Source organism: Cebus imitator, unplaced genomic scaffold (assembly GCF_001604975.1).
Source record: "Cebus imitator isolate Cc_AM_T3 unplaced genomic scaffold, Cebus_imitator-1.0 Scaffold1, whole genome shotgun sequence".
Taxonomy (NCBI): Eukaryota; Metazoa; Chordata; class Mammalia; order Primates; family Cebidae; genus Cebus; species Cebus imitator.
Window position 1 is genome coordinate 17,869,621 of NW_016107316.1, and position 14,019 is coordinate 17,883,639.

The window sequence follows — 14,019 nt, forward strand, 5'->3', positions numbered from 1 at the left end:
TCCCAGCACTTTGGAAGACTGACACAGGAAGATTGTTTGAGATCAGGAGTTCGAGACCAGTCTGGGAAACACGGTGAGATCCCACCTCTATTTAAAAAATATCCAGAGAACAGAATTTACAGTGCTGTGAAAACAGATATCACAGACACCTACCAGGCTCTCAATCAAGTCTGTAAGAGCCACATAGGAGGAGATGGCTGGGGTCAAAATGGCAATCTTGTGCAGTACTGTGGTAGTTTGGAAACAAAATCCCAACAAAGAGAGCCCACAGCAAACGTACAACCAGTCTTTCCCTTAAGGCATTTGCCCTATTTTTTGTTTTGTTTTGTTTTGAGACAGAGTCTTGCTCTGTCACCAAGGCTGGAGTGCAGTGGTGCAATCTTGGCTCACTGCAACCTCTGACTCCCAGGTTCAAGCAATTTTCCTGCCTCAGCCCCCCGAGTAATCCTGGAGTGGCAGGGGCCAAGTAGCAGCACCATGCCAAATCAAGGTGGGCATGGTTACTGTAATAAATAATGGAGCCAAAGTAGTAATCAGAAGAGTCTGACTTGCAGAGACCTAAGGCATTGGGCGTCCCTAGATCATGGTGTCCCTAGAAAAGAAATAGATGGGTAGTCTACTACACTCTTGATTTGTATAAGCGAATAATTCTAGATCTGGTAAACAGAAGCATAACTTGAATCACCCAAAGGGTGTCATGGCCCCTTAATCAGTTCCCAGAAATGAGCTAGTTTACAGACCCAGAATCTCCTTAATGAAAGGGAAGCTGTGTCTTTTTGAGGAGACTTTCCCATTTATCTTTCTCCTACCCTTCCCCAAAGGGACCTATGGCTATCTACCTTGGGGAAGGCAAAACAATGCTTTTTTGAGGATTACTAGACACTGGCTTCTGAACTAACACTAATTCTGTGGGACCCAAATATTGCTGTGGTCCAGTAGTCAGAGTAGGGGCTTATGAAGTCAAGTGATCAATGGAGTTTTAGCTCAGGTCTGTCTCACAGGGGGCCTTGTGGTCCCCTGAGCCCATCCTGTGGTTATTTTACCAGTTTCAGAATGCACAATTGGAACAGACATACTTAGTAATTAGTAATATCACTGTATTAGTTCTCTGACTTGTACAGTAAGTGCCATTATAGTGGGAAAGTCCAAGTGAAAGCCACTAAAATTGCCTCTACCTAGAAAACAGTAAACCAAAAGCAACACCACAATCCTGGAGGGACTGTAGAGATTAGTATCACCATCAAGCCCTTGAAAGGGGTAGGGCTGGTGATTCCCACTTCATTCCCATTCAACTTGCCTACTCTGAACAGTGTAGAAAACAGATAGATCTTATACAATGACAGTGGATTATTGTAAACTTAATCAGATGGCAACTGCAATTCTAACTGTGTTCCAGATGTTGTTTTACTGAACAAATTAACATACATCCTTGGACCTAGTATGCAGTGACTGATCTGACAGAAGCTTTTTTGTTCTTGGCATCTGTTTGTAAAGACCACCAGAAGCAGTTTGCTTTCGGCAATATATCTTCAATGTCTTACCTTACGGGTGGGTATATTGTTTTCAATCATATAACATAATTTAGTCCACAAAGAGCCTGATTACCTTGTCCTTCCACAAGACATCATGCTGGTTCTCTACACTGTGATATTATGCTGAATGGATCTGGTGAGCAGGAAGTATTAACTATTCTAGACATACTGGTAAGACGTGTGTGTCAGAAGGTGGGAAATAAAGCCCCCCAAATTCAGGGCCTCCCATATTAGTGAAATTTCTAGGGATCCAGTGGTCTGGGGCATACAAAGACATCCCTTCTAAGGTAAGGGGTTAGTGCTACACCTGACCCCTCATACCACAAGAAAACAGACATAATACTTGGTGGGCTGCTTCAAATTTTGGAGACAACATATTCTTCATTTGGGTGTGCTACTTCAGCCCATTTACTGAGTAACTAAAAAAGCTGCTAGTTTAAGTGCGACCCAGAACAAGAGAAGCTGTTCTGCCATTTGGCCCATGTGATTCAAACTCGATGGTGCCTGAAGTGTTGGCAGCAGACAGAGATGCTGTCTGGAGTCTTCAATGAATCTCTATAGGTCAATCACAATGCATACTCTTAGGATTTTAGAAAAAGACCTGCCATTCTGTGAATAACCACTCTCCTTTTGGGAAACAGTGTTTGGCTTGTTAGAATTCATAGAGATTCAAAGCTTAACCATGGGGCATCAAGTTACCAAGTGACCTGAGCTGCTGATCATGTAGCGGATGTTGTCTGACCCACTAAGCCAGAAAGTGGGGTATACATGGTAGCATTCCATTATCAAATGGAAGTGGTATATGTAAGACTGGGCTTGAACAGACCCTAAAGACACAAGCCGCATGAGGAAGTGGCCAAAATACTCCATGGCCCTGCCTTGTTCTTCTTTTTCTCTCCCAGCCTGCACCTATGGCCTAATGGGGACCTCTCTGTAGCCAGTTGATTGGTAAAGGAAAACTCGGGCTTGATTTGTAGATACTTTTGTGTGACATGCAGGGATCATCTGGAAGTGGACAGCTGTAACACTACAATCCCTTCGGGGACACCCTTTAAAGACAGTGGTGAAGGGATATCCTCCCAGTGGGCAGTATTTCTAGCAGTGTACCTGGTTGTTCATTTTGCCTAGAAAGAAAAATGGCCTGAGCTAAGGGTCTACTCTCACAGGCTATGACCAACGATTTGCCTGGATGGTCAGGAACTTAGTGGGGACACAGATGAAAAACTGCTGGCAAGGTGTTATGGGCTGAATTGTGCCTCCCGACCCCATTTGTATGTTGAAGTCCCAACCTACAGTATCTCAGAATGTGACTACAACTGGGGATGGTGTCTTTAAAGAAGTAATTACTTTAAAATGAGGCCATTAGGGTGTGCCCTGATCCAATCTGACTGGTGTCTTTATAAAAAATTTTGACACACAAAAGAGATGCCAGGGATATGCAGACACGGTAAGAAGCCAGTACCATCTGCAAGCCAAAGAGAGATGCCTCAGAAGAAACCAAACCTGCTAACACCTGATCTTAGACTTCTAGTTTCCAGAAATGTGAGAACCTGTTAAGTTTCTGTTATTGAAGCCATTCAGTCTAGTATTTGTTATAGCGGCCCTAACAAACTAATACACAAGGACACCTGAGGAACAGGTAAGTGGACAGACCTCTCTGAATAGGCAAATTATGTGAAAACACTTGTGTCCCATGTAAATGACCATCAGAGTGACCTTAGCCAAGGATTTCAATGATCAAGTGGCTGGAATGACTCATTCTGTGGGTACCAGTCAGCACCTTTCCCTAGTCACTCTTGTCACTGCTTCATGAACAGTGGCCATGATGGTAGGTGTGGAGGTTATGCAGGGGCTTAGGCAATATAGACTTGCACTTACCAAGGCCCATCTGGCTACAGCCAGTGTTGAGTGCCCTATCAGCCAGTAGCAGAAACCTATACTGAATCCCTCATACGGAGAGTCTCTAGGGTGATCAGGGAGCCACCTTGTGGCAGGTTGATTACTTGGCACTGCTTCTCTCATGGAAAGGGCTGTGATGGAAAGGTTTTTACTGAAACATTAACTGTGAATATCAATTTGCTTTCCTGGCATGCAACGCTTCTGCCAAAATCACCATTTGTGGACTTAGTGCCTTATCCACCACCGTGGTATTCCACAAAGCACTGCTTCTTATTAAGGAACTCACTTCTCAGTAAGTGAAGTGCAGCAATGGGCCACGCTCACAAAACACTGATCTTACTGAATCATCAGGGAGCAGTTGGCTCAACAGAATGGTGAGATAGACTACTGAAGACTCCATCACAGTGCCAGCTAAGTGGCAGTATTTTGCAGAGTCAACATCCTCCAGGATGCTGTAAATGTTTTAAGTCAGCTTCCAATATAGGGTGCTATTTTTCCCCCAGGATTCATGGGTCCAAAAATCAAGGACAGAAAACAGAAATGGCCCTGTTCACCATTACCCCTAGTGATCTAATCTGCCCGCAAAATTTCTGCTTCTTGTCCCTGCAACTTTAGGCTCTGTCTGTCTAGAGGGCTTAGTTCCAAAGCGGGGAATGCTTCCACCAGGAGACACAACAATGATTCTACTGAACTGGAAGCTAACACTGCCATCTGGCCACTTTGGGCTCATCATGCCTTAGAATCAACAGGCAGCAGAGAGCGGGTACTGTACTGGCTCAGTAATTAATCCTGATTACCAAGGGAAAATTAGGTTGCTTCTATATAATAGATGTAAGGAAGAGTATGTCTCAAATGTGGCAGGTCTCTTAGGGTGTCCCTTAGTACTGACATGATCTGTAATTAGTCAGTAGAAAATCACAACCCAATTCGTACAGGACTGCTAGTGGCCTAAAAGACATTTTAGGAATGAAGGTCACCCCACCAGGCAAAGAACTATGACCAACTGAGGTATTTCCTGAGAGCAAAGGGAATATGGAAAGGGAGTAGAAATATTACCCTTTCCACACCAGACCTAGTGCACAGCCAGTGCACTGTGGTCTCTGAGGGAGCTGTAGTCAAGGACTTGGGTCTCTGGGGCTGGCTAAGCTCTTACACAAGTTTGCACTCCTAGCCTAGATCCCTTCTATTCCTATGTCTTTTATATGGGGCCTTTGGCTTAGGCCTTCTTCAGGTGCCTCTGCTGAGATCTTGTTGAGGGAGGAAGGAGAATTTTTTTTTTTTTTTTTGACACAGAGTCTCACTCTGTGGCCGAGGCTGGAGTACAGTGGCACAATCTCAACTCACTGCAACCTCTGCCTCCCGGGTTCAACTGATTCTCCTGCCTCAACCTCCTGAGTAGCTAGGATTACAGGCATATGCCAACACACCTGGCTAACTTTTGTTTTTTGTTTTTTTTTTTTGAGATGGAGCCTTGCTCTGCCACCCAGGCTGGAGTGCAGTGGAGTGATCTCGGCTCACTGCAACCTCTGCCTCCCAGGTTCTTGCAATTCTCCTGCCTCAGCCTCCTGAGTGGCTGGGACTACAGGTGCATGCCGCTATACCTGGCTAATTTTTTTTTGTATTTTAATAGAGACAGGGTTTCACTGTGTTGCCTAGACTGGTCTCAAACTCCTGAGCTCAGGCAATCCACCTGCCTTGGCCTCCTAAAGTGCTAGGATTACAGGTGTGAGCCACTGTGCCCGGCTGGAAGGGGAAATCTTTTTTTTTCTTTTTTCTTTTGTTCTTTCAGAAATTCCTGTTCACAGAAGGGGAAATCTTAAAGGCACTTCTCCCAGTGTCTTCCACTCTCCTCACCCAGGGTCCATAAAGCCGCAGGAACCTTTTGCTCAGGGCTTTTGCCACAATGAGATGGCCCCCACTTGTGTGCTAATCTACCAGACCCTCAACCAGCATACCATTCCATGGGGAAAATGGTACAGGGAGGAGCTGACGCTTTCTTTGGTTTTAGCCTTCTGTGTAAACTATCACAGTAAGTGAATAAAGGCTCCACTGTTAATTTCTTTTTGGGTTGTTGCTTTAATCATTTACTCTGCCATTTGATAGCTCAGTTCTCTTTCCAGATCAGCTGAATACTGATCTGGAAACATTATAAATATTCATTTCGGAACACAGAAATAAATATTGTACTCTTTATGAGAATTTCTTCCTTAATTTGTTAAGAATTTATATAATTAACCAAATATTTGTGTTTTCTTCTCTATCTCCTTATCATCTAATATAAGATGTATCTGTAATAGTTAACTTTATATCATAGCATTTATGTTACAGAATATGAGAGAAGAGTGAATTTCATCCAAGAACTCTGCATCCTCTTCTAGGGAAGGGATCAGTGTATTTTTGGTTGTATAAAGGAGAGTTGCATTATGTCAGGATGAAGTACTGTATGACTCTTGTCATTGCCTTTATTTGGAGACTAAGTATGGCTTTAGCAGATGTGTATGTGTATCAAATAGATAAGGGATAGAGTATGATAGTCTTCAGATATGTCAACTTGGCTAGTGAATGCTTTCCTCCTAAGACTGGGAACAAGTTGATACTTGTTCTCATGACTTCTATCCAATATTGTACAAAGGTCTTAGACATTGTGGTAAGTCAAAAAAAAAAAAAAAAAAAAAAAAAAAAGAAAGAAATGGCATCCATATTGGAAAGAAAGAAGCCAAACTGTCTTTACTTATAGACAACATAATTATCTATGTAGAAAATGCTCAGGAATCTATATTAAAGAAAAAAAAAGCTACTTGAACTAGTAAATGAATTTAGCTAAACCACAAGATACAACGTCCATGTCTAAAAATCTTCGTATTTCTATATTCTAGTGAGAAATTAAAATTTAAAAAAAGTAAAACAGCCTAAAAGTATGAAATATCTAGGCATAAATTTAACAAAATGTGTTCAAGATAAGATCTATTTACTGAAAAGTACAAACACTACCAAGAGAAATTTAAACACCACCTAAATGAACAGAAAGCTTCGCCATACTCATGGATGAAATGACTCAATACTTTTAAGGTGTCAGTTCTCCCCAAATTTATATACTGATTCAATGCCATTCCAATAAAAATCCTAGCAGGTATTTTTGTAGATATGGACAAGATGATTATAAAATTTATATGCAAATGCAAAGGAACTAGTATGAGCAAAATAATTTTGAAAGAAGAGACCTGAGTTAGAGGACTTATACTGCCTCATTTCAGGATTCCCTATAAAATACAATAATCAAGACAGTGTAGTATTGGTTTAATGAAAGACACATAGATAACTAGGAATAGGAAATCCAATTAACCCAAACAGACAAGGTCAGTTGATTTCTGATCAAGGGGTGAAGGTAGTTCACTGAGGAAATAGTAGTATTCTCAACAAATGGTGCCAGGACATTTGGATATTCATATGCAAAAAGGGAAGAAAAGGCCTTCAATCCTTACCTCACACCATATATAAACTTGAAATGAATAACAGACCAAAATATAAGAGCTAAAACTAGAAAATGTTTAGAAGTATACAGGAAAATCTTAGTGATCTTTAGTCAGAAAAATATTTTTTAGATACCACATTAATAGCATGATTCATAAAAGAGAAACTTGACAAACCAAACTTCATTAAAATTAAGAATTTCTGCTCTTACATAGTGAAAAGACAAGCCACAGACTGTGAGGAAGTATTTGCAAATCACGTATTTGATAAAGGACTTGTATCCTAATATATAGAGAACTCTGAAAACTCAATAATAAGAAAAACAACTCAGTCAAACAAAATGGGCAAAAAATTTGAAGAAACACTTTATCAAAGAAGATATATAGGCCGGGCATGGTGGCTCACGCCTGTAATCCCAGCACTTTGGGAGGCCGATGCAGGTGGATCATGAGGTCAAGAGATTGAGACCATCCTGGCCAACATGGTGAAACCCTGTCTCTACTAAAAATACAAAAATTAGCTGGGCCTGGTGGCGCGTGCCTGTAATCCCAGCTACTCAAGAGGCTGAGGGAAAAGAATTGCTTAAACCCAGGAGGTGGAGGTGATGAGCTGAGATTGCGCCACTGCACTCCAGCCTGGCGACAGAGCAAGACTCCATCTTGAAAAAGGAAAAAAAAAAAAGAAGATATACAGATATTCAATATCTTTGGTAATTAGGGTAATATAAAACCACAATGAAATGTTACTACATTCCAGCTGGGCACAGTGGCTCACGCCTGTAATCTCAGCACTTTCGGAGGCTGAGGTGGGCATATCACTTGAGGTCAGGAATTTGAGACCAGCCCTGACAACATGGCAAAACCTCATTTCTACTAAAAATACAAAAATTAGCTGGGCATGGTGGTGGAAGCCTATAGTCCCAGCTACTTAGGAGGCTGAGGCAGGAGAATAGCTTGAACCTGGGAGGCATAGGCTGCAGTGAGCCACGATTGCACCACTGCACTCCAGCCTGGGCAACAGAGTGAGACTCTGTCTCAAACAAACAAAGAATTATTATTACATTCCTATTAGAATGTCTAAAATTAAAAAGATTGACTATGCAAAGTGGTTAGTAACTACAACTCTCATCACTGCTGGTAGGAATGCAAAATAGTAATAACCACTTTGGGATAACAGTCTGACAGAAAAGCAAACACATACCTAACATGCTAGTGGCACGTGCCTTGTAATCCCAGCTTCTTGAGAGGCTGAGGCAGGAGGATTGCTAGAGCCCGAAAGTTTGAGGCCAGCCTGGGTGACATAGCAAGACTCAAAAGACTCATCTCTAAATTTTTTTTTTTTTCCAAGAGACAAGGTCTCGCTCTGTCACCCAGGCTGGAGTGCAATGACCTGATCATAACTCAGTGTAACCTTAAACTCCTGGGTTCAAGCAATCATCTTGCCTTAGCCTTCCTAGCAGCTAGGACTACAGGCATGTGCCACCACACCCAACTAGTTAAAACTTTATTTTGTAGAGACAGAGTCTTGTTATGTTGCTCAGGCTAAATTTTTTTTTTCAAAAGCTAAAATATATCTGTTATATGGACTAGCCAATCCACTCTTCAGTATTTACCCAACAGAAATAAAACATATGTGCACATAAAGATATTTTTTTTTTCGAGAGAGAGTCTTGCCCTGTCACTCAGGCTGGAGTGCAATGGCATGATCTCGGCTCACTGCAACCTCTGCCTCCTGGGTTCAAGCAATTCTCTTGCCTTAGCCTCCGAAGTATCTGGGACCAGAGGCGCACACTACGACACCCAGCTAACTTTTGTATTTTTAGTAAAGACAAGGGTTTCGCCATGTTTGTCAGGCTGGTTTTGAACTCCTGACCTTAGGTGATCAGCCCGACTCAGCCTCCCAAAGTGCTGAGATTACAGGTGTGAGCCACCACACCCAGCCACGTCCACATAAAGACTTGAAGATGAATGTTCATAGCAGCTTTATTCAGAATAGTCCCAAATTGGAAACAACTCAAATGCCCATCATTTGGTGAATAAACTATGGCACATTTCTACAATGGAGTAACACTCAGCAATAAGAAGGAACAAACTGCTGATATATGCAACAATATGGATGCATCTCTAAAGCATTACGCTAAGTGAAAGAAGACTAAAACAAGCTACATACATGTTTTTAAAATTTTTTAAAAAGATGAGGTCTTGCTCTGCTTCCCAGACTGGAGTGCAGTGGTGTGATCATAGCTCACGACAGCCTTGAACCAGTGGGCTAAAACGATATTCCTTCCTCAGCCTCATGACTAGCTAGGACTACAGGCATACACTATGACACCCAGCTAATTAAAAAAAAAAATCTTTTTTAAGATATGGGATCTTGCTCTGTTGTCTTGAATTCCTGGCCTCAAGCAATCCTCCCACCTCAGCCTCCCAAAGTGCTAGGGTTACAAGTGTTAGCCACCGAGCATGGCTATTTTTTGATTGTCATGGTGTTTACACAGCTATATACATTTCCAAAACTCAAAGTATGCATAAAAATTGGTCAATTTCACCAGACACGGTGGTTCACACCTGTAATCTCAGCACTTTGGCTGCCTGAGGCAAGAGGATTGCTTGAGCCCAGAAGTTTAAGATTAGCCTGGACAAAAGAGTGAGATCTCATCTCTATGAAAAATAAAACATTAGTAGGCATGGCAGCATATGCCTGTGGTCTCAGCTACTTGGGACGTGGAGGTGGGAGGATCATTTGATTCCAAGAGGTTGAGGTTGCACTGAGCCATATTTACACTATTACACTCCAATCTGGGCAACAGAGTGAGACCCCAATATGTACATACACACAGAAAATTAATACATTTATTATTAGGTAAACAGTATCTTAATAATGCTGATTTTCAAGAAATATAAGAGGGTAATGAACATACAAGTCAGAATAATGGCTTCCTTGGATAAAGGGAGGTAAAGAAATTGAATGAGAGGAAGTAGCCCATGAGTAGATGTCAATTATTGTTAATATTCTCAAATTGGTTGTTTCATTTATTATATTATTGAAACAAGAAACTGAAGGAAGGTTAAGCATGGATAATGATACAGGTAATTTAAGAACCAAAAATAATGACTCGATTGATTTCTGTACTCCTAACGTTCTAATTATAAAGCAAAATAAAAATCATGGTAATGTTGAAAATGATTTAGTATTAGCTATTTTAGAAAACTTCCTTCCTCAGAATAATGACTCATTTCTTTTTTTTTTTTTTTTTTGAGACAGAGTTTCGCTCTTGTTACCCAGGCTGGAGTGCAATGGCGCGATCTCGGCTCACCGCAACCTCCGCCTCCTGGGTTCAGGCAATTCTCCTGCCCCAGCCTCCTGAGTCGCTGGGATTACAGGCACGCGCCACCATGCCCAGCTGATTTTTTGTATTTTTAGTAGAGACGGGGTTTCACCATGTTGACCAGGATGGTCTCGATCTCTTGACCTCGTGATCCACCCGCCTCGGCCTCCCACAGTGCTGGGATTACAGGCTTGAGCCACCGCGCCTGGCCGACTCATTTCTTAAGAGTTTAAGTTTCACTCTGTGCTTCCTGTGATATTCAAGAGGTTAGCCTGTAATCCCAGCACTTTGAGAGGCCAAGGCGGGTGGAACACGAGGTCAAGAGATCGAGACCATCCTGGTCAACATGGTGAAACCCCGTCTCTACTAAAAATACAAAAAATCAGCTGGGCATGGTGGCACGTGCCTGTAATCCCAGCTACTCAGGAGGCTGGGGCAGGAGAATTGCCTGAACCCGGGAGGCGGAGGTTGCAGTGAGCAGAGATCACGCCATTGCACTCCAGCCTGGGTAACATGAGTGAAACTCCATCTCAAAAAAAAAAAAAAGAGGTTAACCCCTTTTTTCTTTTGAGACAGAGTCTGTCTCTGTTGCCCAGGCTGAAGTGCAATGGCACGATCTTGGCTCATTGCAACCTCAGCCCCACCAGGTTCAAGCAATCCTCCTGCCTCGGCCTCCCAAGTAGCTGGGACTACAGGTTCGCACCACCACGCCTAGCTAATTTTTGTATTTTTAGTGGAGACAGGGTTTCACCATGTTGGCAAGGCTGGTCTCAAACTCCTGACCTCAAATGGTCTTCCCACTTCAGCTTCCCAAAGTGCTGGGATTACATGTGTGAGCCACGGTGCCTGGCCTAAGAGGTTAAGTTTTTTTTTTTAAAGAGGGAGGGTCTCACTATGTTGTTGAGGCTGGAGTGCAGTGGCTATTTACAAGCGCAGTCCCACTACTGATCAGCACGGGAGTTTTAAGCTGCTCCGTTTCCGACCTGGGCTGGTTCACCCCTCCTTAGGCAACCTAGGTCCCCCGCTTCCGGGAGGTCACCATATTGATGCCGAACTTAGTGCGCACACCCGATTGGTATAGTGCACTACAGCCCAGAACTCCTGAACTCAAGGGGTTCTCCAGCCTCAGCCTCCCTAGTAGCTGGCACCATAGGCACGCGGTCCGGTGAGGTTAACTCTTTAAGAAAATAAATAACTTTATAAGGCCCGACTCTGAGACGTGTTAACACTTACCCAGGGGTTCCACCAATTGGTCAACCAGTCCCATTTTCTTTGCCCTGTCTGCACGAATGTTTCTACCAGTCAGCATCATGTCAAAAGCAGCAGGCACACCCACCTAACATGCAAGCAAGGATGAGAGTTTGGGGGGAAAATCAGAGTGATCAATCATCAAATGAACAAATATTAAAATGAGAAAAGTCAAACCATATGTTTATGCTATTTATCAATGGCATACATAAGTTATATTTAATATACTGATATACATTTGGGTAATTTTGGGGATTACCTCTAGCCGAAGCAAAAATGTCTTTATTTCTTCTTTTAATTCAATATTTAGGATTCTTAAACTGATATGGTAAAGAATCAATTTCATGTCTCCTAAACTGTGCATTTCTGGGTTTTTTTTTTCTATCATTTATATAATATTTAAAACTCTGGCCAGGCGCAGTGGCTCACGCCTGTAATCCCAGCACTTTGGGGGGCTGAGGTGGGTGGATCACCTGAGGTCAGGAGGAGTTCAAGAGCAGCCTGGCCAACATGGTGAAACCCCGTCTTTACTAAAAATACAAAAAATTAGCCAGGCGTGGTGGTACACAGGAGGCTGAGGCATGAGAATCACTTGAAGCCAGGAGGCAGAGGTTGCAGTGAGCCGAGATCATGCCACTGCACTCCAGCCTCAGCAACAGAGTGATACTCTGTCTCAAAACTAAAGTAAAATAAAATAAAATTCTCATATTGAAACTAGTGAAGACTCTGAGAAACTTGATAGTTTTGACAAAGTCTTTAAAGAAGAATTTTATGCTTAACAAAAATAGAACTCAGCTAGGGCTGCTTTTATGTTATACTAGAAGAAAGGCTTCTAGCAACATTCAACCAGCTATAGTTTAAGAGAGAAAAAAAGAAGAAAGAAATTCAGCAAATATTTTTGATACACATATATGGATATTCATTCTTTCAATAAATCCTTTTGACATTCCTATGAAGGAAAGCACATTATTATTATTAGAAAATTACCACCATACGCCTTGTTTTCTTTTGTACTCAATTGAGATGAACTTCCCTGCAAAGAGTATTTCTGTTGAGCCTTGTTTTCACTGAGGAATCTATAGTGCCAGAAGCTATTAGTTCAGTGGGCCCTTGGATTGACATTAAGATTGCTCTGGAACATTCAGGTCTGACTGCTCTTCCCTTCTCCGTGGAATTCAAAGCCTGCTGAGCCTCTTTTTGTTCCATAAAACACACAAATGAGAATATCAAAATCAAATAATGACAGAAAAAGGTCTGCCTCTTAAATTTATTATGAAATATTAATATAACTCATGGTTTTGAAAAACTGTTAAGACAGTACTATGTGGAAAGGGAATCAGTTAAACCGTAAGCTCCAGAAAAGCAAGACACATATCTTAGTTATCTATATCCTTCCTCAAGGCTAACAAAGGACCTTGATCAATAATTCTGTGGAATTGAAAAAATGAATACCAGGAATAAAAGTCTATCATTGATCCTATATATTCATATTTTATTTTGTTTTTAAATTCCACAATGAATGCCCACATTATGCATTTTATACAGAAAACAGATCTAAAGAGGGCATATAGGTTCACAAAGGGGATGTTAGACTCACCATTTTGGGCAGCCTTTGCGTGCCCCCTGCTCCTGGTAAGATCCCCAATAAGACTTCAGGGGTACCTAATACTGTTTTTCTGTCTTTTGTTGCTATTCTGTATTGGCATGAAACAGCAAGCTTTGAACAAATGAAAGAAAATCAGAATGTTAGAAAATATAACTTAGCAGCAACTTGAGATCTATGAGGTTCTAAAGATTACTTATAAAGCAGGAATGTGCCCACAGAAAAAACTGAAATTCCTTAGGCTGGCATTTAATAATTTCTTGAATTTACCTTTTTAGTCTTTTTTTCATACTTTCCCTCTAATTTACCAACCTCTTTTTGGGCTGTAGATCTCCTTAAAAATCTACTGAAAGCTACAGAAGCTCTCAAGAGAAAAATGCACATATAATTTTACACGGACCCCAGGTTAAAAAGCCCTATACTCTCCAATCAAGCATATCTACTTACAGTGTCCTAGCTGGCTTTGCTGTTGCCTTTGCTCACACCATAGCATATGTGGAATCCTTTTCCGTCCATATTCTGGTTAATCAAATTCTGCTTATAGTTTAGGACCAGGCACAGGTTCCTTAATTAATATAGTCATGTGTCACATAACTGGGGGGATGTGTTCTGAGAAATGCATCATTAGGCAATTTTGTTGTTGTGTGAACATCGTAGAGTGTACTTACACAAACCCAGCTGGCATAGCCTGCTACACATCTATACCATATGGCATAGCCTGTTGCTCCTAGGCCAGCAGTTCCCAACCTTTTTGACACCAGGGACTGGTTTCGTGGAAGACAATTTTTCCAAGAACTAGGGTGGGGTAGGAGGAGGGGTGGTTTCAGGTTGAAACTGTTCCTCTTCAAATCAACAAGCCTTAGAGGCTGATTGAGTGTGCAACCTGGATCCCTTGCATGTACAGTTGACAACAGGGTTCATGCTCTTATGAGAATCTA

At 41.8% G+C, this 14,019-nt stretch overlaps 2 protein-coding genes across 2 annotated transcripts in view; both read right to left on the reverse strand.

Annotated features, from left to right (window-relative positions):
- The window catches only part of LOC108301632, a 480,010-nt gene that overhangs the window by 349,379 nt on the left and 116,612 nt on the right, over positions 1-14,019 (reverse strand). The window lies entirely within an intron of this gene.
- The window catches only part of HADHA (hydroxyacyl-CoA dehydrogenase trifunctional multienzyme complex subunit alpha), a 55,263-nt gene that overhangs the window by 26,337 nt on the left and 14,907 nt on the right, over positions 1-14,019 (reverse strand). Inside the window, exons 6-7 of the mRNA XM_017524423.2 lie at positions 13,076-13,195; positions 11,464-11,566 (exon numbers count right to left, since the gene is read on the reverse strand). Of these exons, the coding sequence (XP_017379912.1) occupies positions 11,464-11,566; positions 13,076-13,195 (223 nt within the window). The remainder of the gene's footprint in view (positions 1-11,463; positions 11,567-13,075; positions 13,196-14,019) is intronic.